Source organism: Monomorium pharaonis, chromosome 5 (assembly GCF_013373865.1).
Source record: "Monomorium pharaonis isolate MP-MQ-018 chromosome 5, ASM1337386v2, whole genome shotgun sequence".
NCBI lineage: Eukaryota > Metazoa > Arthropoda > Insecta > Hymenoptera > Formicidae > Monomorium > Monomorium pharaonis.
The window spans coordinates 24539407-24565427 of NC_050471.1; the positions used below are offsets into that span (position 1 = coordinate 24539407).

Here is a 26021-nt window from a genome sequence, read left to right on the forward strand (position 1 = left end):
TACTAGATTGAAATAAATATTTTTTCAAATAGTACCAAGCAAAAGTTTTGTAAAAAATAAATAATATTTATTTTAAATAAGATAATATTTTCTATAATTTATAGAATGGATTTATACATTTTCTATCAATTATATTTATATGCTCTTACAGCTTTCTAACAATTTTTCCTTTTATCTTCTATGAGAGAGAAAGAAAGAGAATTTCTTTTTACTTAGAAATATTTTATAAAATCCATTTATTTTACTGTCACGAAGGACACTTCCTTTGACCAGCTCTCAACTATGTGTCGATAGAATTTGCCGTTTTGCTGGGAAATTCAATAGTTCCGACGCGTGTAGTCGTAGTAGGACATCAGTCTCGCGACTTGTCGACAAGAAATATCATCCCTTAATCTCGCAGTTCTCCGGCGAATGGAGAGCCATTTCGGGAGAATTCAGTTTAATGCGAGGAAAAACAGGCTTACCTTCTCGAACATCTTGCCGTATTCGTCGTAACCGAGGTAATTCGACCTAAGCCACCTGTCGGCCAGTATCTCGGCCAGGTCCCTCGCCTCCTTCACACGGGTTTGATAGAGACCCAGAATCAGGAAAGACTGCAACGGCGGCCACGCGTTCGGGAAGTCCCATTGTTCGCCGGTGTAGTTCGCGGAAGTTGGTGTGCCACCTGCAACCAGACAAGCGTATCGTTTTCGCAACGTTGATGTTTCTAACGCAGTTGCGTCCTGCATTCGAGACAATCGAATCCCGATAGCTTGGAATCGATCAGCGAAGTCACCCGACGTGAAAGTACGTCTTAACCCCTTCGCGCCCCCGTGATACGATGATTGCGCTCAATTTTCGATTTAGCTTCCTTTACTCGGACTTATTTTCTTCCAGTCAAGATTTATACAAATAACATTCAGCAAGTTCCAGTTTACAAAAGAATATTGTAATGTTAAATTTTTATTTTAGAAGAGAAAAAAAGTCGAGATAATAAAAATTGCAGTCGATAATGTTTATTTAAGAATTTAAGAAATATGTATAAATCTGTAACTTTCATAAATTGACATTAGATGAAGATATGTCTATTACGTAAGCAATATAAACCCAATCAAGCTGTAGAGATGGAGAGAAGGGTTTGTAATGAAATATTGTCACTTCGGAACAATGTGGAATCAAGTTAGAGCAACTTTCAAAATTGTAATTTAAAAAAAAAAAGAGGTGCTAACTTCGCATCCTCAGAGAAGGGTGGAGAAGGTTTCTACTGTAGTTGCATCAATAATCAGGTAGGTAAAAGTTAATCCAAATATAATTTGGAATTCAAGCACTTCCTAACAAATCACGATCAACTGGAATTGGAACAATGTCATTTGCAGTGTTCCAATTCATCGGGACAATTCTTTCATCTGCAATTTTTTTTGCAAGTCCTTTAATCGATTCCATCCAAATAAAAATTTGATTGAATGGTGCGCGATATTTCTTCTTCGGTCCCCATTATTCGCTACTAATCGATTTTTTGTGAAATAAAAATACAATTAAGCTCTTGCATTGGGACGCGCGACGAAGGTTGAATTTCTCTTTTAAAATATAGCTTCCGAGGCGCGAAAACGTATTCCGTCGCAAAATTTTATAAATTTGCGATATCCACGAAAAAACGGCCGTTTCCTCATTATTTAACGAGAAAACAATCCTATTGGCTCAGGAATCAGTATTCCAAAAACTGATCCCAAGCAAGCTTTTCCGGCAGCTTAAGGGGGGGCGCGTTTTCGGGAGCTAAATATCACGCTGAAATAATTCGCGATATTTTTAAAGTCAATATTCGGCGCGCGACGTGGCAGGGGTGGAGGGTGATATTACGGCGCGTCCCGAATGCGCGCGCGGGAAATTCATTTCGCTAGGATTTTCCGCGAGTCACTGTCGATAGCAGCCGCAATCCGATTGAGAGACATTTTCTCGTCCGTCCAATTCCGCCGTGCGCGGATCGTGCGCGATGCGACCGATCCGGCTATTGATAAATCATGATATTTCTCAGTCCTGCCTGGCATCCGGAAATCTCGTTCCCCACTTCCTCCTTTTCCCTTCCTCACCCTTTTACACGTGCGTTATGCTCCTCTCCGTTATCGTGCAGCTTTTCACTCGCATACGCGACCCGATTTGTTCTCTTAAACGCGCTTACGTCCGCGTGCAAAGGAGATTATTTCGCAAATACAACTCCTGGCTGCAGCTGTTTAAAAAGGAATAGTCATCACGGAGAGAGAATTTCGCTCGTTCGTTATTCTCAAACTGTATGATATGGAAAAGTTAGCTCGCGGCACAAAATGAAAGAAAGTACAAAAGGACTAATTTAATCCAGCTAATTAAACACAATAATAATCAAAGCGGAATATATAATGTACACCAATAATGGTTTGAAGCTGATTTAACATGGTTCTGTGCCTTTGTCCCTTGTTAAGTGGGAATAACTGTCGCTCGACCAAACTGCAATTACCGTAATAAATGTTTATTTGCGGCTGAATAGCCTTGGTTCAATTATTTTTGATAATACGCGCTACAGTTCATTCCACAATTCTGATTTCGCCGTGAATGCCCAACATTCGCATTGTTAAGATTCTTTTGATCCGCATTCCGTATATTATACGTGGAATATCCGGTCGCCGATACACCGGTTTGATACGCATCAGTGCTTACATAGCTGCCGCAATTTCTCCATAGAGGCGGATAATTGGCGAAATCATTTGTTCACCCTGAAACCCAGAATAATCAACAGAGAGAGAGAGAGAGAGAGAGAGAGAGAGAGAGAGAGAGAGAGAGAGAGAGAGAGAGAGAGTGAGAGAGAGACAGAGGGGGGGAGAGGGATTCACGAGTAATTTCGGTAACTTCTGAAAAGAAGATGAAAGATAAACGCTCGGGCAAAGGCATTTCTCCACGGAAGCGGAAAGGCGGATGTTGGATTAACTCGTATACTCCCGTCCAAGTTACGTTCGACATATCGATCGGGCCGTTCGACATTCTTTCAGCCTCGCGTTATCTTCGTCTGTTTTAGTTACCTTTGGCACGTTTTATTTATCCTATTTCGCCTTGCGCCTCGAATGTGAAAAGCGCTTACAGGTAATGGAGCGAGTGACGCGGTAAAATTTTCAAGGTAATCTCCATGAGAAAAATTTCAAATTTCCCGTCCGTCGAATCGTAAACAATAATCAAACTATTGGACGGTCTGTATACACGCGGAGGCAAAAAATTTATCAGTCAGGCATCCCAAAAAGTAAATTGCATCCCGAAATGTCTCTGCTGTTACATTAAACAGGCATGTGTGCAAAATTTATAGCGACAGTATATAACGCGTTGTAAAAAAAAAAACATACAATTTCCTCTTTTTTCTTAAATTTTATGTTAAGAAAAATTTTCAGTCTTTTTTCATGATGTAATATAAATATATGATCAAATTTAGAGATTAAATTCATCATTAGGTACATATCTTTAATTTTTTACCAAATAATTTTCTTTAAACAATTTTCAAAAATATTATTAAGGGATATCATGGAGAGAAGAGTTATTTTAATAATTTCATGTTGTATATAAAACATAAGAATTTAAAAAAAAACTTATATTTGTAAGAAGAAATAAACTTTAAGTAACATTTTGAAATTAAAAGCATGAAATCTCACTAGATCACTTTCGTATAAGATTAGAAATATGAAATGTTCAGTAAATGTAAATTACTAACAATTCTCAAATTTGTTTTCAATTTTTCTCACGTCAATACTATTTTTAAAAAATTACAAAACAAAAAGATAAATTGTTATTTCTACTTAAATTGTTTATTAATTCTTATTTTTAGAATTGCATTGCCAAAAGCTCCTAATATGAAGTAACAAAAAGAAATATTTCATTATAGGTATTCATAACAGTTATTCATAACGGTTTAACTCACCAAAGAACGTGTCGACCTTGTTTCTTTTGAGGTAAGAAATGGATTTCAGAGCATAATCAAGTGTCTTATTCTGATCGTAGCTCATTGTGTATAGAGGCGTCAGATTCGATGGGTAGAACGAATTCTTTGACCGCTTATCTCTCATGTCGTAATCGAACCAGGTTCCTTCCTTCTCGTTCCACAGCACGTTGTCGATGGCAGCTTGATAGTGCGAGGCAATCTGGGCGTAACGCCAGACTCTCTGTAGAATGAGAAAGTGAGGAAAATAGCAACAACGGGCTATATGTAATAGATATTGTGGTGTAACGCGTAAATCAATAACAAGCGATTTCAGGTGAAATAGTTAACAATATTGTGCCATTTATCCGATCAAATTAAAGCAATTCGTTTTCAGAGTCTATTGGGAGCTTTCTAACAAAGTAATTTATGGAAACCTTGTTTTTTTTTTAAGGTTTCCGCTGAATTCGACTCCGACTTCAATGTTCTGAAATTCAAAATAATGGATACAGTATAACGGGCTAAATTTAAAAAAATGATCCACGCTATTGTGAAACTTGCCGGTTTTATGGGTTTCTAGGGATTGTCGGATTTACATGTAACATAAAAATTCAAAAGGTAATCTCTGGTAAAACTTGTATCACAGGCTTTGTAATTAGATTTGAGAAGCTGATGTATAATGTAGCTTATTCAGCCGACTCGATACATGTACAAAATGAATGTTCTTTAAAATTTTTTTAAATATATGTAATTAGCATGGTAGTCACAGTGTATGAAAGGAATATAATTTATTATATATACTTTTTATGTATTTTTACTTATTATATATACTTTTTATATATTTAGTATAAATTAGTACAATCTGCACATAGTTTGTAGACGCATCCCGTTTCACTCTGTCAGAAACAGTCTGCTTGCATAACACTGATGAGTCTCAAATGAAGCAAACTGGAAATTTGACGTTACGAGGTACTCGACGTTAATTTCATAAAATCAAAATGTTTAAAATAATCAAATTATTCCTTTTAAACGCTGTCCGTCGTGAATTTATTAAAAATTAAAAAATTTTTTTTGTTTAAATTTATCATTTTGAATTTTTTTTGTTTAAACTTTTTAAAAGAAAATACAATCGCATAAAATGAATAATTATTAACGATGAAAATGATAAACACGAACATTTCAAGCCTGGATTCCCTTCAGTGTATGCGTGGAACCATTGTTAACTGCATTGGAAATTGTATTTTCCTTTGATTTATATTCCCGGAGTCTTCTTTAATGTTTCATAAATTTCATATTTCTGACATCAGATTTGAATGAAACAACACCAAATTATCCCAATTGGGGCTAAAGTTCCGTGAAGCTCGGGCAAGCAGTTTACAAAATGAAAGAGAGAGAGGTGGGTTTCTCTCGAAAGGTTAAAGTAGCATCTGTGATCAACTCCGTACTTTGGCCTTTTCCCCGGCATTACCGGCGGCATTACTTGCCCGTATAGCTGCGTATTAAATGAAGGATCGGGAGTGGTGTACCGTGTCCCGATTTTCAAAGTAATATCACCGTATCTCTTTAACGTGACGCGGCAATAAATACAGCATTATTCAGGGGATGCGGGGTGGAGTTGTTCCGTGCCGTGTGCACACGGCGTGCATCCTGTTTGACGAGCAACTCGGCGGGGCGGAAGGGTGGTTTAGCGAAAGGCTTACCTTCGCGTTACCCAGGATACCGTGAAAGTGGGCGAGGTACCGGGCGTTTCGTTGCAATATTGCGTTCAAATCGACGGGTATGATGTCGCTCGTGGAGACGTTCATGAGGCTGAGATTGCCGTCCTTGTTAGTACGTATGCACCATCTGTAGGAGAAGTCCCAGCCGCTCTCCGCCGCGGCTTTCAAGTCATTGTAAACCGCCGCCCGCCTCTCCTCCGGCATTTGCTGCACCAGCAGATAATCCTCCCTGTGAGAACACGCGCACACGTTTCGTTCTTACGTGGTGTCCTTTATAATTAACACGATGATGGAAGACCTTTTCCCTTTCCCCTTTCCCCACCCTCGTCCCGCTCCTTCTCTCCAGGTGATCGATGCAAGTGTCGAAACGGATACTGCACGTGAAAAAAGAGACGATGGACCGGACGACCAGTGCGGTCGTTACGTGCTGCCTCTCGATTAGGGACGCGAATAGATGCGATCCATTAAGCGCGAAAGAGAACAATTTCTTCAGGCACGAACTCCTTTTTCGGCCACGTCTGGCCATGTGCTCTTTTCGGACAATAAATAACGGAATTGCTACTCTTACTCTGAATGGGTGACGTCGATTCGAATTCGCGTATTTTGAGCTTTGCAAAATTTTTTTTATCGCAAATTATAGAGTGCACTTCGATTAACGTAAAAGCGGAAAATTGCAAACGAAAGGTGAGATAACTACGAAAATCCATGGTGCCGAAAACTATGTTGAACAGGTCGTTTTTTTTTTTTTGTTCTATCTGATATCGATTGTACAATATAACTCCCGGCGTTTTAAAACACGCCCGCGCGCGAAAATAAAATGTTCAAAGAGAGCAACAGCTCTGAAATAACTCAATAATTCGATAATTAGAAAATCTATTTGATTGTAAATTTAAAAGCGTGATTTAAGGTAATATTACGGTAACGCATGAAATCCTGTTATTAATCAGAACGGTTATTAAGTTATGTAGCTAGCGCGGTATTATAAATGTTAAAAAAGTTTTTCTCAACATAGTTTACGACGTCACAGTAACAAAACAAATTTCTCGTAAATACCTTTTGGTCGGAATACAATTTTTTGCTTTTTTACCCCTCGCGATATTTCCTCGTTAAACGTATCTCGCAATACGAAAGAATTCCAACTAGTTAACAGCTAGTTCTGTTTTGCTCCAAATTTTCTGAACAATTTGCGAGTGTTTCTGACGGTTATATCGTTCACTCGGCTAACTTCTTAACGATATCTCTCACGAGGGGGAAAAACTTACTTGTAGCTTTCCGGTCGAGGTCCATTGCTGTTTACCACGTAACGCGCCATCTTGTACGTCTTCCCGTTTTTCCTTACGTCCACCGTCTTTTTGTTTTGCCAATATTCAAACTCCTTGTCGAGCAGCCCTATGTTCTTCTTCAGAAATGCGCGATCTTTCGTGTATTCGAAATATTTTGCGACCTGAAAGACATTCCTACGTCATTAAAGGGAAAACAGACCCCGAGTTTCTAGGGAAATGGTTCAAAGTAGAGAGAGATATAGATCACTCGAGGGAGACTCGTGCTATTGGCAGGATCTCCGATCGAGCGCGGCTCGATCAGTTTTGAGACAAGAAGTGAAACAAGAGGTTCGTTCGAGAATACGTACCATCGGTATTAATAAAGGTGGCTGGCTTCGCATTAAGTAATAAACTCTGCCGCCGTTCGGTATAAAGCCGAATCTCTCTACCATAGAGAGGAAATTCTCGATCATTCCTTTAACGGTGTCGGGCATGTCGCACAATAAGAGTCCCTCGATTATCCAGTAGCTGTCCCAATAATAAAACTCTGAAGCACAATTTGACTCTTCATTCCACGAACTTGTTTTATGTTCTCGTGCGATATTGATTTTTCCCCGATTTATTGCGTATTATGGAGAAAGAAAATAAAATATTCTTGAATGGAGAGAAAGGCCACGAAAAAAACGCCAAAGCGGGATCTTAATAATATTTCGCATGTGTAATTTTACACATCTACATCCGAGAGAAAGCGCTGCTTATTCTTATTGTTAGTTTTGAAACACAGTTTTTAAATTGAACTAGAAGAATAGTAATATTACAGCACCGAAATTTTTCAGAGTTATCTCAGAAATATTTCAACTGAAAAATGAGATATTTCATAAAAGTTGCAAAATATGTCTGTGACATTTTTAAAACAGCCCTAGATAAAATTTCCGTCATTTTCTTGCATTTGTAAAATTTTGTAGAAAAGCTGTTTAAACTGTATTGAAAAAGTCTATGATCTTTCTAAAAGAATTATCAAAAAGTTACTAAAAATGGCTAAAATTTTTCAACACAATGCTGATCATAATCAGCTAAATACTGTATTCAATTTAAATATTATTCTGAAATATTTTAATTTTATTTCTTAATAAATGTACAATATTAAAAAATTATATTTAAATTTATTGTATTCAAAGAATTGTCAAGACTAAAAAATTATAATAAAAATCATATGTAAAATATATTTAATAATTGTATATTTTTATGTAGTATTTGTAATATTTGTATTTGTAATATGATAATGATAAATATATAAATATTAATATAATTTCTAAAATATGTTTAATTAAAAGAATGTGTTTTAGTTCATGTATACCATTTTCATAAACTGTATATCGATTATTTGTCAGTTTTAAAACACAGTTCTAAATTGAAGCTGAAATACCTAATATTGCAAATTAAGTTGATAAATGAAGAAAATTTTATATTAACAATTATTATGTACGATATAATTGCTACGGACCATAAGAGAAAAATTTAGACAGTTAATCATAAGTAATATAAATACTACGCCAATTTAATGAAATTTGTAGTAAGAATTTTTATAATCCTTTCCTTAGTCTGCGCTTACTGCCTATTACCACAGTAATTTTTGATATAAAATTTTCTCGATGTATCAGCGCATAGTTTGAATGAATTGGATATTGTAAAAATTCACACAAATATTAGGCAAAAATTTGACTTAATCGACAAATAGCGTTTGTTTTTAGCTTAATTATGTCATTTACAATATTAAATTGATTAATACATTGATATTATATTGATTATCAATTTTATCTTGCAATATTTGATTATCTTGGTCTAATTTAAAAATTGTGTTTCAAGACCGAAAGCAAATGGTGGGCAGTTTAAAGAACTAGAATATTTCACAAAAAATTATACACACAAGACATTTTATATATTGAATATATTTTTTATGCAATTTTATTGTAATTTTATTATGTTATACATAATATGTATAATCTTATCTTTCTTTTACTACAGAATATTTTTGTTTAAAAAAAGATATTTTAATGCCTTTTTAAAATATAAATGTTAAAATAAGATTGCACATATACATATATGGCGCGTTAAATTGACATAATTTGCTCACATAAAAAATTTATATAGCTTTATCAAAAAATACATTTTTTAATTCAATAATAATTTTTATGATCAAATAAGATATACAATAATTTTAAACTAAATATTAATATTTTGTAATACTATTAGCATTTGCAAAAAAAGCAATCATGCTGTACTTTTTAAAAATAATTGTTATAACATAGAAATAAAAATGTAATATTGTCGAAATTTAAGATTATTAAATTATTTAAAGATTTTATATTGTTACCGTTAAAGGCCATTAAGATGCAGAACGCAGACTGCAAATCGCAAAGCGAATACAACAGCCAATCAAAAGCATTAATGATACTATTAACGCTATTGTGATGGTTGTTGCGTCCACGTTTACGATCTACGATCCATGTTATACATTCTATGTAGAATGGCCTTAATAATGCGTTAAAAAAATAGTATATTTTAATTTTAATTTAATAGAGGGAGATTGTCAATATTGGCATAGGTCTCTTAAAGCGGCACTTTTTTATTCATTGAAAATTAAATATTGTTTTATATTAATATTGATATTAATACCGATAAAAACATGATTTGATTAGATAATTAAAGAGATAAAAGCTCGTAGTTCATATATTCGTAGCTTTTTTTTATACAAACGAAAACTAATCTAATCTAATCTTTGTATATATTTTGCGGAAAGCATAAAGTATTTGTATAAACGATAAAACGTTATACATTGAAACGAAAGGCTTTTAAGAATTCTCATATACAGTAGCTTATTATTAATATTTTGTGCAAATAAATTATAAGTAGTTAAAAGAAAAGACAAATGTAACTTACTATAGTAATTTGTAGCCTTTCTGAGATATTTATTTTTTGTTACATTTCACAAATAATTATTACAAAATATAAAATATTATTATAAAAATTTCTAAATCATATAATGAAAAACGTTTTACATTTATATTTTTAAAGTTTGGTTTTTAGCTTTTGTCCAAAAACTTACTGGTGTATGCCACTATTTTTGATCTTCCTTTATTAATCCCTTTTTTTCTTTTTTACTATTTTTTTTATTTCGTATTCAAAATCAACTTGATGATCCAAGAGAAGCAAAGAATGACAAGTAATTGAATTACAAAGCAGAAGTATATATATGTATATCATCTGTTAACGTGAAATTATATCTCTTACAAATAGGTCAGTTAAAAGTCGAAGCGCTTTCCCTTCAACACTTAGTTCTTTAAGTATCCAAAGAATTTTTCACAAAGAAAAAAGTCTGTGGAATTCGCATACAACAAATATCATAAAAATTATTATAGCGTCTTGACTCTTAACGGCATAAGCACATAAAAGCACGTAAACGACTTCTTTTGTTACTGGTAACGCACAAACACATAAAAATAAGCGAGTAGTCACAAAAATGTCAACATTACCGCCATCAAGAACACAGTGGTTTCAGCACGATTCTTCTTAAAGCACACGAAGTAGGAAATTTTTATGTATGCAATTTGAAATTTTTATGTATGCAAATCGAAGGAGCTACAAACTAGAGAACGTAAAAGGGCGAAAGAGGATTTTTAAGATCCCGCATTTTGTAAAATTTTTTTATGCAATAGCAATAAGCAAGTTTTTAAAAACACGTAAGTAGAAAACAATTTGAACATTTCACTTGGCAGATTGAAATATTTTCTGAGTAGAATCATCAGATAAGAGAGGCTGTATTGATTAACAGAAAAATAAAAAGCTGCATATACAATTACCTTTAAATCGTCCACCGGGAATAACGAAGGTATTGTTCACGTAAATCAAGCTGTGTCGCTGCGGGTTCACCATCAAGTCGCTTTTTATCTTCCTCGCCAAAGTTTTCCAAATGTAATTCAAACGTTTCGCCCATTCTCGATACTCGGGATCCTGAATGATTTTTAGGATCTGGGGATTTTCCTTCCAGTCCGGCAATGTCGAGTTTTCCAGTTCGTCTTGCATTTCAAAATTTTCTGCGACAAACGCTGCTACCTCGTTGCGATTGGGGGAGTTGTTGGTCGCCTCCATCAAAGCATTGAAGCTAACGCAAACCGAATCAAATTAGCTCTGATGCACTGTCCCCGTATGCATCACGTCTAGCATACTTTTTCACTTTGTCTCTTCTGTTCACGGGTGGTTTTAGAAGTTTTACGTAAACAAATAAAATCCTTTTGCGTAAAATTCACTTTAGGTGACTTGTAATTTATGGTAAGATCTAAGTACAATAAGTTTACATATATGTACTTTGATTGTTTAAACATTTTCTTGCAGCTCATAAAATTATAAATAAAATTACATTTACAGTTTATAAAAATTAAGTTTATTAAGTTAATTAAATTTATACAAATAAATATAAGTTTTTTAAATTATGTTTTTGTATTGTTGCAGAGCATAAAATTATAAATGGAATTACATTTAATATATCTAAAAAACAATTCTGGAATTGTATTATCGTGGCGCGTAAAATTATAGACAGAATTCAATTTTTACTGCCAATTTTCTTAAGTTGTGTTTTTGGTATTATCGCGGCATGTATGTGTAAAATTATAAATAGAATTTTATTTACATATCTAAAACAACAGTTCTTTAATAGTTTTTGTATTATCGCAACTTATAAAATTATAAATGGAATTCTATTTACATCTAATTTTTTAAATTGCGTTTTTATATTATCGCACAAAATTATAAATAAAATTCTATTTACATCTAATTTTTTTAAAATTGTGTGACAAGAATTACAATAAACAATTACTTATTAAAAGTAAAAATAAATTAAATAATGAGACCTGATTATTCTATGTGCATTTAAAACAGTTATTGAATTATGTTTGCAACTTCTTTTGCGGAAACGACATTTATCGTGCATATTTTTAACGCACGTTATCTTGCAACGGAAAATTTATGTGATAACAATACACGACTGCAAATATTTTCTAACATTGTCGATTTAGCTTTATTTTTATTAGTTTCTTTTCTTGTATTAAGCGCCTATCTCGTAAGTAACGCAAAATACGTGATTCTAAATCGCTGGTTTGCTCATTTTTTCCTTTAGTTAATATTTGCTCAGCTTTAATAAAAATTGTATTAACATCTTTTTGACGTCTTTCTCGTAACGTGACACGGACAATGTGCGGAATATTATGAGATTACAGGATTATGTAACACATCTGCAGAAACAAACGTGAATCCGGTAATCCTCAAGTGGTACATGCTCGACCTAATCCCAGTACTCAACTCGTTGCCCTCATTGTCTTCGTTATCGCGAACCGGGATAAAGTCAGACGCGAGGCTGAAAGTAAGAATTCGACGAATTTCCGTAGGGAACGAATGCGAGTGTAACCGCGCGGCATCGTAAAACGGAAGCCATAAATATCTCTACACAGGAAACGATTTAACGCGGACACAGAGCTTATGTGTAAGGGCGGTCGACAGATTTACTCGCGACAAGAGTCCATTAAAGAATCTCATCCGCCGCAACTACACACACGCACACACATCATGTGCACGTGCGAGATTTGTATCCGTGCACCGAAATCTAAATCGTTCATAAAGCGCAAAACATTTACGACGGGGTAAACATCAAATTTTACGTAGAGCTGTTCTAGGCACATCATTTCATCGCAATTTCAGGGTAAACGGGCGTGAGCTAATTGGTAAATTTAATTGGTTATCAATTCGAACGGCGAAATTGCCTTACGGCAAAATTACAAACTACATAATCCGTTGGCTTCAATCTGTAAACAATCGAGGATTAATAGTTCAATCTGCATCAGCAAAATGTTGCGGATATTACTTTAGCTAATCGTTGATTAGATTAATCGGGATTTCCTCATGCCCCGCCCGACGACTAAAACGTCGACGCGTGTGATATTTTTCTCGCCCGTCGCCGTGTCGCCGAAAAGTGTCGATTTAATTCCCTAAAATTTCGCGCTGATATAATACGCATCGCGTGTATACGAGTTTGCTTTTAGGAAGTACGTAAAGCTACGCGTATTTGCTCTCAGCTGCCGCTTGACGCAATTAAGATCCCCTTCATACGGGCGACCGCGAAATTTGATTACACCCAGTGGGAGGCGAACCTAAAGCGACACCCTCGGTGCTCTTCCAATCCAAATGACATGTTTATGACCGGAAGATCGAGCGTCAAACGCGCGCGAAATTGCTCGATCTTGGAAACGCGTCGGGAGACCCGTGTAGCTATGTTTCCGTAACTCCAAACGGGATTCCATTATCTCAGCTACATAATGCGCCGCTCCTAACGGCGAAAAGACTTGTAATTCATTTAGAAGGAAAAGAGGAGAAAAGGAAAGAGGGAGAGAAATCGGGTTTTTAACGGAAAAGAGTATAAGTGAAGTGTGACAGCTCTCGTTTGTCAAAATTAACTTTAAATATTATCTGCGATATCATGTTAAAATTTTCCATTTGATTTCCGACATCTTTTCTCTTCAATTATCGGGATTACCCTGCTTTCATTTTATCGCTCGTTTTTTAGGCCATTTTAATATTATTTTAAAATTATACGAAAATCCACGTTACAATCGACGTTCAATCGAACTATTTTCGCGATTTTAACATTCAATTGATGGGGAGAAAGAGAAGAAAAAAATTATGCTAAAATTCATTTATATACCGGATAGAATCTATGTACTCTTCCCTTTTTGTTGAGCTAATATATTAAAATGTAATGCCCTGTTGTCAGGAGGTTTACTTTCCGCTTTTATTAGAAATAATAGCGTTGTTTAAACAATAGGAGAATCGTGTAAGGTAAAATCTTTAATATACGTAAAGCTTTTATAAGGAATCATTTAGAAATTTATAAAATATTTATTTACACTTATAAAATACTTAGTTTATAAAATAAGACACACACACTACCTATATACGCTGAGAAAAAAGTATTGATTTGACAAAATTTTTCAACTAAATTAAAATTTTATCAGTTCAAGAATTTAGGCATTAAACTGAAATGCACAAAGTTCAATTCAAGTATTATAATTAATTGAAATATATAAATACTTGAATAGACCAAAGTTAATTTAGTTGGAAAATTTAGTCAAATTAACTTTTTTTTTAGTGTACATATATATACATACATAATTTTTTAAACATATTTACAGTGTTAATTACTATTTCGTATATTGCAAAGCGTACTCTCTAAATTGCAATCAGTGTATTTTCACTGATTTGCAGTAGTACACTTATGACTATGATAATTAGTGAATATTTATTGTCTTTTAGTGATATTCACTTTAGAATTAATGTATATAATCACTGAAAGTGTACTTATTTCATTAATGACATGACATTATGAGTATACCGCTAAAATCATATTTTTACTAATTTCAGTTATTGTAATTTAGAGAATACATTTATGCAAATTTATACGTTTAAAACGTAAAATTACAATTATTTCTATATTCATTTTGTAAATACATTTATTATCAGTTTTTCTTTTCAAAGTCTTAATTTCGGCGATGAGTGTAAAGAACCGTGCGTTTATTGCAATTTCATCACGTCAAAGGAATGAAATTCAACAACGAGAGAGAAATTTGCCAGAAAATTTTATTAACTTCAAATGATATAGATTTGAAATTTGTAGCAACAGACGAGGAGTAAAGACGGGGAGTACACAAAAGCAATTATTAATGTAATGTCTTCCTCGTAAGATTTTTCGAGATTTGTAACTTTGATTTGTAACTTACAAAGAATTGCTTTTTGCCTTTTAAAATTAAAATTTGTCAAAAATTTGTTTTTTTTTTTAAATATAAATATACAGTAATTTTTTAAAATAAAAACTGTATACGTATATATTTTATACGTGTACAGATAATTGGCACTTCCGAATTACTTATCTTATTTCGATTTATTCTATCACTTCAACTTGCTTTAAGTGACTTTACAAGTGGCGCAAGATATTTCTGAAAGCTAAAGAAGCAAAAACTTATTTCGTACAGCCATATAAAATCCGTAAAGGGAGTAAACCGAATTTGTCGAGAAAGACGGAAACGTAGAAATAATCAGTTCTCATCTTGTTCTTTAAAAGCGAGAGAAAGATATTGAGTTTGTTATATGTCTTGATCATTTCGCCTTTGTACGATGAATATCAACTTACTTCTTGACGGTTATGTCTGGATCGTGTTTCTGGTAAAGGTCCACGAAGGTTTTGCTGTCGTTAAAAATGCCAGCGAGCTGCACCGTATGCAACAGCGGTCCCTCGCAATAGACTTCGCTGAAAATCAATACAAAAGCGAAACACATGTAAATGAGAACTATAATTAACGAACATCGTCAATTAGGTAAAAATGGTTAATTCTACGTTCGTTTGTGCGCAACGATGTTTGCAGTACATGACGCAATGCGTTCGACAGGTGGGTAACGTTAAATTAACAGATTTTGTCAAAGTGCATTTCACGCAACTGCGTCAACATGGATAGCGGCAATGCAAAACAGTTGTTGTCATTGACTGAAAAAAATACAAAGCATAGAAGTAGATTAATTCATTCCATAGATTGTGAAAAACGGTACCTTATCCCCGCAAACCTGGGTAACTCACGTTCGATCACTTTTCCATCTCGATACAAAACAAAGAAAAAATTCATGAACATATTTTCAAATTTTAAAAATAAATATCTAAACTTTATTCTAAAAAAAAAATAAAATGTAGTATAATTTAATTATTAAAGATTAGTTTTAATTTAGATAAAAAATTTATTTGACCTGAAAAATTAATTTTTTACAAATGCATATAAAAAAATAACTTTAGGTTTTTCTAGTTTGGATATTAAAGATTTGATAAAAATGGAAATAGAAAAAGAAAAGATCGAGTATCGTAAGAAAAGAGAATTTTTGTGAAAAAGTAATATAAATTTTTCGTAAGAGACTCAACGTCGTCTTGCTCGCGGCGCCTCAATTCTGTTCTTCAAATTCATTTTTTTAAATAAGTAATTTTTTTTTAAGGGAAAAATAATTTTTAAATAAATAAGCAAGCATTCAAACGTTAATTTAGAACAGAACATTTACAAGACTTTTATTCTTCAAAAAAAGCGTCGCCTACAATTTTTAGTTACACAAATATTCGATACGGAAATCAAGTCGATGCTGTTTGCAGGGAAATTGTTGCGTCGCTGCACATAAATATTTCCTACAAACTTTTTCTTACGGGTGAAGGACTCTTTGAAATTTCGAGCAACTTTAATAGGTGGAAACAAAGTTGCCAACTGTGGCTTGCAAACAGCCATTCCCATCCCAGTGACATTCAGAGACTATAGCTACTAGTAGTGCCATTAGTCCGATTAGCATCTAGAGTTCTTGATGCAGGAGATGTTGCTATGGTTTCTTGCAAATCGGAGTTGGCAATTTTAGATAGAAATCGACCTGACGCGAGTTACCCGGGTTTGCAGGGAAAGGATTAATGTAAAATAATAATTGCGACGGACATGCGGTGTTAAGTTCGCGGCGCGAATGAGGTGATTTAGTGCCGAGGAACGGGACCCTTTGATTAATTAAACTCAAAGGAATGAATAAATAATATAACTATTCCCCCCTCTTTGAAAAAGTGCGGTGCAGAGGTTCCGCTCGCGTGTGGCAGTCACGTTCCGTTGAAAATAACACTTTAATGAATTCATGTGGTCTGTATTTGCCTTTCGCGCGCCGGCAGCATACTTAAACGCACGCATATGGATCTTTGTGTTTCGTGAATTAAATGTCAGAGCTAATTGTAAGTGTAATTAAAGACCTTGAGACGCAGAACGCAGGAATTCATTTTTTATGTTGGAATTAAAAGGCATAATTTTATCGTATCATTTAATTACCGCAATGGACAATGGAACAAATGAGAAGGAAACGTTCCCATTCATTTATTTCGTTTTACAGAACGTAGGGGTGACGGGGGTAACGCGGCGTACGTTTATTGTAACAATATGCATTGTCGAACACTTCGAATATTAATGTTATTTACAATGTAGCAGAAATAATTTTAATTGCCACTAGTAATGATTAGCAAAGAAGGTGAATTGTTGAAAGCCAATTCAACTGGCATATGTTTATTTCATTAATAGTTACAGTTCATTAATATTACAGTAGATGTTTCGGCCCTGGCTTTGGGCTCTTTTCAAGTGTAACAAAGAATAATAAGCCAAATACGCGTGCAATCTAGCAATCATGCATCTTGTTGAGTTGGCCTTCAACAATTTACCTTTTTCATTAATGTTATTTGATGCAGCTGTATTTAACTAAGATATATACACAATTTCAGAACAATCCACTTTTTGTTTAAATTTTTATCGATTAAATATAATTTGACATGTTTTTCTTATAAGATTTACACCTCAAATAAATCTATATAAATCCGTTTCTTCAACATTATTTCATAATATTAAACTGTTGTTGGAAAGCTGAATTCTTAATTTTGCAAATTTTATATTTGATTATACTCATAATAGTCTGTTTATTTACAATAATTAATAATTTTGTTAAAAAAGTACGCTCGGGTAACGCGGCGCAGACGATTATATATACGCTAATATATATATATACATTTAAATCTATTATATTTTTATAGGCATTATTGATTAAAAAATACAAATTATTTAAACATTATGTAACTTTATTCATTTCTAACTTATAAATTTATTTTAATAATCTAATAGAAAGTTCTATAATTTTCATTGATTTTGTTATGCTTTATGCATTATTTAATAATAATTAAACAAAAACATTTTTTTTTTAATTTTTTCAGCTACAATTTAATATAAAATCAGAAAATAGTCTCGATCCTAATAATATTTTAATGTAGATACCACGGTGCGCCGCATTACACGATGTGCTGGGTAATATGGCGCAAATACATCTTTTCAAAATGCAATCTTTTAGCATGTATTATACAATGAAAATTTAATTAAATCAATTACAGGCTAATAGATAAGATATTCGATTTTAATTTTATCCTTTCTTTTATTAAATTGAAACATTTTTCATTGAAAAAAGTTCAACTTTTCCTTAAGTGTGCTATATTCCCACCATCTCCCCTACAACGTTTGTCCAGGTGAAATTAAACTTGAGATATTTCTTGAAAGAGTGTCGCGCACGCACATACATTTTCCGTTTTACTGTGATTTGTCATAAATTAAAGCTACAGGTAGAGGTAAATGTAACAATTTTTACCTGCATATTTTGTGAAATGTTAATCCGATGTATTTTTTGGAAAGTACATTATATCGCAAGCGACAAGCTTTTAAAGCGAGATTATTCAAGCAATAATTTACGCTGAGGGAAGGATAGAATTGATATTTGCGTTGTAATAAAATTTGTAGTTGAAAAGTTATCTGACAGATCTGGAGCGTTACTTACATTCCTCCTCACTGCTCTTTATGGAACTTTTTCAATCAAGTGTTTTATCTTAAGATACCAAATGTCGATATTTTCCAACGATGACCAAGGGCTTGTCTCAACAATTTCAAGTGAGATGACAACTTTACAACTGAAAGTTGGAGGAGACTTGTTTTTTTCCGCAACGGCACGTCAACGTCGATGTTAACGGGTCGACGCAAATCTCCGTTTCTCGAAACCAACTTGACCCGCCATAAAATGGAATAAGAAAATCGCACATCTCGAAAGCGCAATAGGTCACTTGTAGTTTTATTTTGTAGCCGATTGTTTTCTGGCGGAAATCATCGAAACACAGTAAATGCTTTGTTTTTGTATCAATAAGAAACGCTATTGATGTGCAACGAGATCGCGTCCGATTATTTATTTTAAATGTTGTCGAGTGTTCGAAAAACCATAGCTACCAGATATCGAGAAGTAACAAAATTTATAATTTTTTATATTGGATTAGATTTTTTTTAATATTTCATGTGTAAGAAAATAATCTTTAATACAAAATTAAATGTTTTTTTTTACAACAAAGTGATACCGGTAGGTGTTGGGATACATGTGTAAATTCTAAAGAGTTCTTAGTAAGTTTTTAAAGCAAACATGTTCTTTTTAAAAGCAAGACAAAGAGATGGAAATCTAAAATTCGAGCAATCACTCACATAATGTATTTAGATACATTTAAATATATCTATATTTATATACACTATTCAGTGTTGCATTTTAATTGATCTACTAAAATAACATAAAAACAATCAGATCTGAAACAAATGTCTCTTGCGACATGTTTCATGTGTCATATAATTATATTTAAGTAAGTTGAGAGAAGATGACACATTTAAGCCTTTTTTCAGAAAATTTTATAATAGAAGTTGCTGTGAAAAAGATGTGAAAAATTAATATAATATTTTTGAGGCTTTTATTTATTTTTATTTTTATTAAATAAAGTTTTTAAATATTTTAAATTTTTTAGAAAAGAATCATGTGTTAAATAATGCAAAATTAACATCTTTTCCAATATGTAAGATGCCATTTTCTAGAAAAAAAAAACACTACAAGTATTTAAATATTAATTTAAAAATTGCATATTTTGTTTATCTAGAGTAAACAATCAGATTTAAGTAAGCAAAAAAATAAATAAGTAAAAAATATATGTAAAAAGAGTAAAATTATATAATTATATAAAAATATATATAATTAGAGAAAAGCAGTTTCTTACATTTCAAACCTATAAAAGCATTTCACAAATTTTTAGAATAATGTTTAGAATAAAATACGTATGATTTTAATTCATAAAATCATTCTAATAAAGGTATCAAACTCGAAAAAATGTTTTATACATACTGGTATCGATCTTATCTTTAGGTGTAAGAAAAAAACGTCACTGCAATTTATACACACAGCGATTGCACAAAATATAATCTCAATCAATCATATCATAAAATATTCCATTGCCATAAAATATTCATGGTTCAAAACTATGTAACAATTGATTGTAAAGTAGGCGTCAAACCACAGAGCTTATTACATTATAAAATATTATAAAAGATATTTTATAACTTACACTTTTTTATATTCTTATAAAACTTTATTTTATTAGTATTGTAGTTAATCCTTGTGTGTGATTTACGAAAAAAACTATAATCAAAATGACTCTTTTCTCCAATTAACATCTTCCCTCAACTTATCTTTAAAAAATCGATTCTACTTAAAAAAATGATGATCTTAAAGAATTGTTTTAATTCAATTTTTGTAAAAGTTAACTTTATTATTATTTATTTCCCTTCATAAAGACCATACAACTTTTATACCAAACATGTTTTATGAAAGGTTCAAAGATATTTAGGTGGGAACTGTAAAAATGTATTATCTCAGAGTAAATACAGATAATCAATAAAACTTTCCACTCAGCTTTTTGTAACCGACTAATTTTTGCAAAATATGCTAAAACACATTGATTTATTTTCAAAGATAATATTGATATAGAATATAATTATGACAAATTTAACCGTACCGCTACATTTTTTTATTAGAATAGTTATTGCTTTAAAAATTTTTAATAATAATAAGAATTTGTGATCATATTTTAATGATCTTTTAATTCTTCTTATAATTTCCTTGCTTTTTTTATTAAAACAAACATTTCTCTGCGAGTAAATATGTCTATAATTGCGAGAAATCGCAATTATAAGTTTCAATTATTTAAAAACTAAAAATTCGCAATTCCTCCAAAAATTTACCTCGCTGAACATTTTCTCTATACAATAATAGTAATCTCTATACAATAAAAACAGGATTTCCGTTCAAAATTGTTGCAGGCACTTTGGCGTTTTTCGATGTTATTCTACAGCGTTCATCAATCTTCTATCTTTTGACACAGATCTATAGAAACTAGTGGCATAAATTTTATTTTTCGAGTGTCTGCCCAAAAAACAAAAAAATTTAATAGAGAAGAATTAAGCTGCTCAATCGGATCCTCTTTAAAAGACAATATATGGATGTTGTCATAAAATAACGCTGAAAATATCAGCAATTTTAAACAATGGCTCTATTATTTTGTAGAGAGCACATTTCAAGTATTAAAATAAATTTTTATGTAAATTTTCAGCTTTAAAGTCGAGATTCATAATGCGTTCTTATTTCAAGACTGTTTTAAGTAATATCTTGAGCGGCTTCTAGACATTCAATATTATTGCACAATATTATCTGATCGTCTAGAAGCTATACTGAGTTTGTTTGGAATTACTATAGGAATATTGTACAATATTATTGATCGTCTAGGGACCGCATTAAAATGCCAATACGGCTCTGTGATTGGTTTATGATACCTTAAGACCCTACTTAAAACGATCTTAAATATAAGAACTGACTATGACAAACGGCTTAAGATTTCAAAATGCGATTTCTTGAGAAACACTCACTCAAATTTTAAAAAAATTATAGTTTTAGAGATAATTGTAGGATCATTAGAACGACGTGTGTCATTTGAGTGTCATTAAAATTTTCGAAGAGATGTAGCCCCTTTTAATTAAAGGGATAGAGCAGCACATTAAATTAAATAACTTTACATTTTTCTTGAGGACAAAAGTGACATGTTTAGCATATTTCGCACAAATTAATTGGTTATAAAAAAACGGAGTAGAAAGTTTTGTTAGCTCATCCTTACACATACGCACACACGTATGTAAATACAAGAATATACCAGGTTTTAATCATCAAATTGCACCAGTATGTTCTCCGGATAAAAATAAGAAAAAAATGTTATATTAACAAAAGTCCATAAGCTTCATTGAAAAGTTACAGAAAAATATATAAATACAGAAAAATATTAAAAAGTGTAAAAATTTAAAATAAAATTTAATTTAAAAAATGTGAAGCTTTAGTAATGACAAAACCATCTCAATGATTGCCGACAAGAATAACCAACATTAAAAAAACAGAAATATTAATAAAGTACATTTTATCAATAAAAGGAGCAGATTTTTTCGCGACGTATTACATTTTATTGGTTTCTTAATACAGGTTTTTTTAAAGAAGCTTTATTTGTATAACATTTTTCTTCAGTAGAGAATAGAATGTAATAACATGGTTTGGTCATTAAAACTTGAGATACTTTAAATTGAGAAAGTAAATAAGATAACCGGCTGTCCACTTTCTCGCCGAACTCTAGATTGTTAAAAGACAAACAGTTTATTCTATATAAATACTTCTAAAGTATCTTTAATTAAAAAAGTTGACTCAACTAACAATATTCTAATCAATTATTCACTGGTGCAGTCAATGAACAAATTATATTCTTAATTAATCCGCAGTAATCACCTAAGCTGAAGAAAGATATGAGGCACCTTTCTTGTATAAAGTGGCCGATTACTTCTGTGAAAAGGTTGCTAATACCATCCACTCCTATTTCTTTTTATGTGACTCATGTTAATAATCATTATAAAGTGAATCTTATCAATAAAGTAAATCTTATCAATACGCCAAATACTATCATGCACGGAGTTTCCCAATGAATTGAACAGTGACGTGTCCATGGCTGAGCATTGTGAAATCTTATCGGATTAAAGGATACGAAGAATCAAGGAGCCGAGAGTTCTCTCCTCGTGGAATTGCGATATAAAGAATTGAAAACCGTAAATCCGTAATTCTCACTTCTCGCAAACGGAGCGTATGGGGACCTCTCTCGCTTTTTTTCCCCTGTCAAGGAATAAAACACCATTAAAGGATGCTTCATGCTTTTCCCCTCGGGTGTAGCGGAGAAGAAATTTCACTATACGAGTATGTAGATGAAACTTTTATGAATCGGAGAGTTTACGTCCCAATCTTGCCGATGGAAAAAAATCTGACACTTCCCTTTCCTCACAGAATTCTGTTTTCCAAATGCGAAAGATTGATTTTGTCAACGTCGACCAAATTTCTGTTTATCTACAGGCATAGGTACTTTTATAAAAGCATTTGTTTTATTATCGCTAAAGTATTACGTTTATAGATACGCGGGTATAAAAAATATTACCTTCGATATTTCGTCTATTACATTATTGTTCTATTTTAAGAAGAAGCAATTAAGTTATAATTACAGTTAATCAACGTTAATGAAGAAAGAAACGAAGTATAATGAAAAATTATATCATCATTATCGATAAACCATCAGTAAACCATACGCGGAGAGACTGACCTAACCGAAAGAAAGTAAAACAAATGACTTTCACTCGTGGCTTTATCGATCGCTTCAAATTGACAAAGTGATGACGGTGATGCATGTCTACAAAATGTGACTGTATAGGAACGTTATCGGGTTACTAGCAGATAAGTCGTTATCGTGGCTCGTTAATTTTCCGGAATGATTTTATTTGACACGAAGTGTCAACGGAAAAGAAAAAGGGAGAGAGAGAGAGAGAGAGAGAGAGAGAGAGAGAGAGGAGAGAGAGAGAGGAGAGAGAGAGAGAGAGAGAGACGAGAGAGAGAGAGAGGCGAGAGAGAGACAGAAAGAGGAAGAGGAAGAGGAAGAACGAGCGACAAGGACAGAAGACAGAAGACAAGGACAGGATTAAAGTACAGATGGAAGAAACGCATGTACTACATCTGTCGCTCTGTCTGTCTGTGTGTGTACGTGTGTGTGTGTGTGGAGGGAGGGGGGGTGCGCTCTAAATGCTACATATTCCTTAAGATAAAACAAATATAAAAATTTGTGGCGTTATTTCTAAAATAATTAGACTTTATTGATAGCATTTTTAATTTTAAAATTAAAAATTTTAATTCAGATTCAACGCCCTTTAAGATCTGTAATCGCAAATACTTTTATTATATTTATCTGCACATCTTTCAAAATATTTAGATTATATTAAAATGATAAAAGTACTGTCTGTTGCTTGAAGCATCAGTAAGAGTACAGAACAATCAAGTTTCTTGAAAGTTAAAAGATCTATTTTCCATTATTGCAACTTCGATAAAAGTATATTGTTACCATAACGTTTTAAATATAAAAAAGTCATGTGGACTTCCTTTACTTGTTTTAACAATAGTTAATTTGGTTTCAATAAATTCTATTTTTGAAATATATAATTTCTTCAGTAAATTAATTAATTCTGTAGTGTCGTATAATAACTTGTTTTATGTTGTTATATCATGATCAATTTCACATTATCGTACAGCCAAGGAAGGGACTAATCAATTAATGGAGCTTGTAACTTCTTGATTAGCCTTCCATGGCTTACACTAATCTTCGGAAAACTTAAAATAACTAGCTTAATTCTATAACTAAATAAACGGCAATCATTAACAAAGCATGCAAAATATATTGCCTTATTCACTCTGCATACAATTACGAAAAGTAACAAAAGTAGTTTTATAGTCGAAGTCGCGCAGAAGGTACGAAAAGTACATATCAGAGAGTTGTATATAAACATTCATCAAGAAGTTATCTCCCGTTGTGCGCGATAAGTATTTCAAATGAGGAATACAGTCGTTAGTGTCTTCTCGAGACAATGGCGAAAGTTTCACCTACTGAATAACCTGACTGTCGAATGGCCGAGGGATCGCTAAAACAGTCCACGTGTCTGCATAAGAATCTTCAATGGTAAGAAGAAGATCGCTTCGCGTGGGCTCGTGGACTAAATTCGCATTTGCTTCATCATTCCAAAATGTCAAGATACTTTCGAAATTTTGACGATAAAAGCATAACTCCTTGGCTTATTCGAACGTCAAAAATCGCCGAAGAAGAGAAAACCGTCAAATTATTCTGAATAAAAATGAATACTTATACGTAAAAATTAAAAAGTCTCCTTCAAAAAAATTTCATAATCTCAAGTGATGTAACTTGTTTATAAGAAGAAATTTTGTGTAGTTTCCACATCAAGAAATATATATCTATTTTTATTCGATAATAGTTCGAAGATTAGACAACAAAGAGGATTTTATATGTTTGCTTACACATGAGAAAATAACTGTTAGTTTGATGATTTTTTTGTGTACATTTTTTAGCAACATCAACATTACTTTCTGTAAACGCTGATGCGTTTATGGAGAATTCGCAATGTATCTACTTTCCACCTAAATGTTTTGTTAAAAACCCCCTGTCGAAAGAGGAATAAAAAAAAATAGTGAAAAATAAACGTAAAATATTTACGATACGAAGAGAGGTAAAAACCCTCTTTTGTACGAACTCCTGAGAAACGGGACGGAAGGAAAGGATGGAAAAGAAGGGAGGAAGGACAGAGCGAAAAAGCGCGTGCCAAAAGTGTAACGCTCTACTTTCGAAAAATCAACACCCGTCCCCGGAAGCGATCGATTAAACAAACGATCGATAAAGCAAATAGCGAAGCCTTAGTGAAGCAATTTATGTTATGAGACCGGGCGGGAGAAACAATAGAACTTCATGGGTTCCGTTTCGCACGGCCGGACGGACGGAGCGCTTGCTCCTTCACTCACCTGTCACAGAGGTCCTTCGGTCCGCCGGATGAGGTGGCGTGGGTGACACGCGCCACCGAGGCCGCGTCGCCCAGGGCGATTATCGCGGCGGAGATTGTTGCCAAAACCGCGACGGCGGTCATCGCGCGTCTGATCTATTCTACTTCCGTCTATTCGAACCGAATGTATTTAATCGACTCGCGTCGATCGCGTGACCGCGCGCGTGGTGGCCCGCGAGCGAGGGGAGATATCCGGCCGATCTGCGCGTGAAAACACGTGTGATGGACGTCGTCACCGGTCAGGGAAGATCGGTCGGGGGCCACGGGTTCCTGCCCTCCGGACGTATCTCGGGCGCTATAGCTCGAGCGCGCGCTCGCCGATCGGTTATATCTGCGCCGCGTGTGCGCGCGAGTTCGCCCGATAACGCGCGCGGCCGTTCGGCGAAGTCGTGTGGGCGATTTCCCTCACCCCGGGGGCCGGCTTTTGATTACGCGTGCATCGCGCGCGCACGTACACCATGCAAATTTTTCGGAAAGAAACGGCGCGCGCCCCGCCGTTTTCTACGGCGGAAAATAAGGACGCCGGAATCGAGGCCGATAGTCGAGGAGTAATATGGCTCAAAGAAAGAAAGCAATCGCCGTTGATTATCACGATAAATCTGTCAAAAGTATCGTTACGTACATCGATGGAAAAAAATAGTTGCGGTAATCACAATATCACTATGATTTATAGTCA

The 26021-nt window shown here is 33.6% G+C and overlaps 1 protein-coding gene across 1 annotated transcript in view; it reads right to left on the reverse strand.

Moving 5' to 3' along the window:
- The window catches only part of LOC105838980 (trehalase), a 34233-nt gene extending 8613 nt beyond the window's left edge, over nucleotides 1–25620 (reverse strand). Inside the window, exons 1-8 of the mRNA XM_036286815.1 lie at nucleotides 25308–25620; nucleotides 15121–15237; nucleotides 10748–11049; nucleotides 7256–7434; nucleotides 6888–7069; nucleotides 5608–5854; nucleotides 3911–4151; nucleotides 465–664 (exon numbers count right to left, since the gene is read on the reverse strand). Of these exons, the coding sequence (XP_036142708.1) occupies nucleotides 465–664; nucleotides 3911–4151; nucleotides 5608–5854; nucleotides 6888–7069; nucleotides 7256–7434; nucleotides 10748–11049; nucleotides 15121–15237; nucleotides 25308–25429 (1590 nt within the window). The 5' untranslated portion in view covers nucleotides 25430–25620. The remainder of the gene's footprint in view (nucleotides 1–464; nucleotides 665–3910; nucleotides 4152–5607; nucleotides 5855–6887; nucleotides 7070–7255; nucleotides 7435–10747; nucleotides 11050–15120; nucleotides 15238–25307) is intronic.
- Nucleotides 25621–26021: the final 401 nt, after the last annotated feature.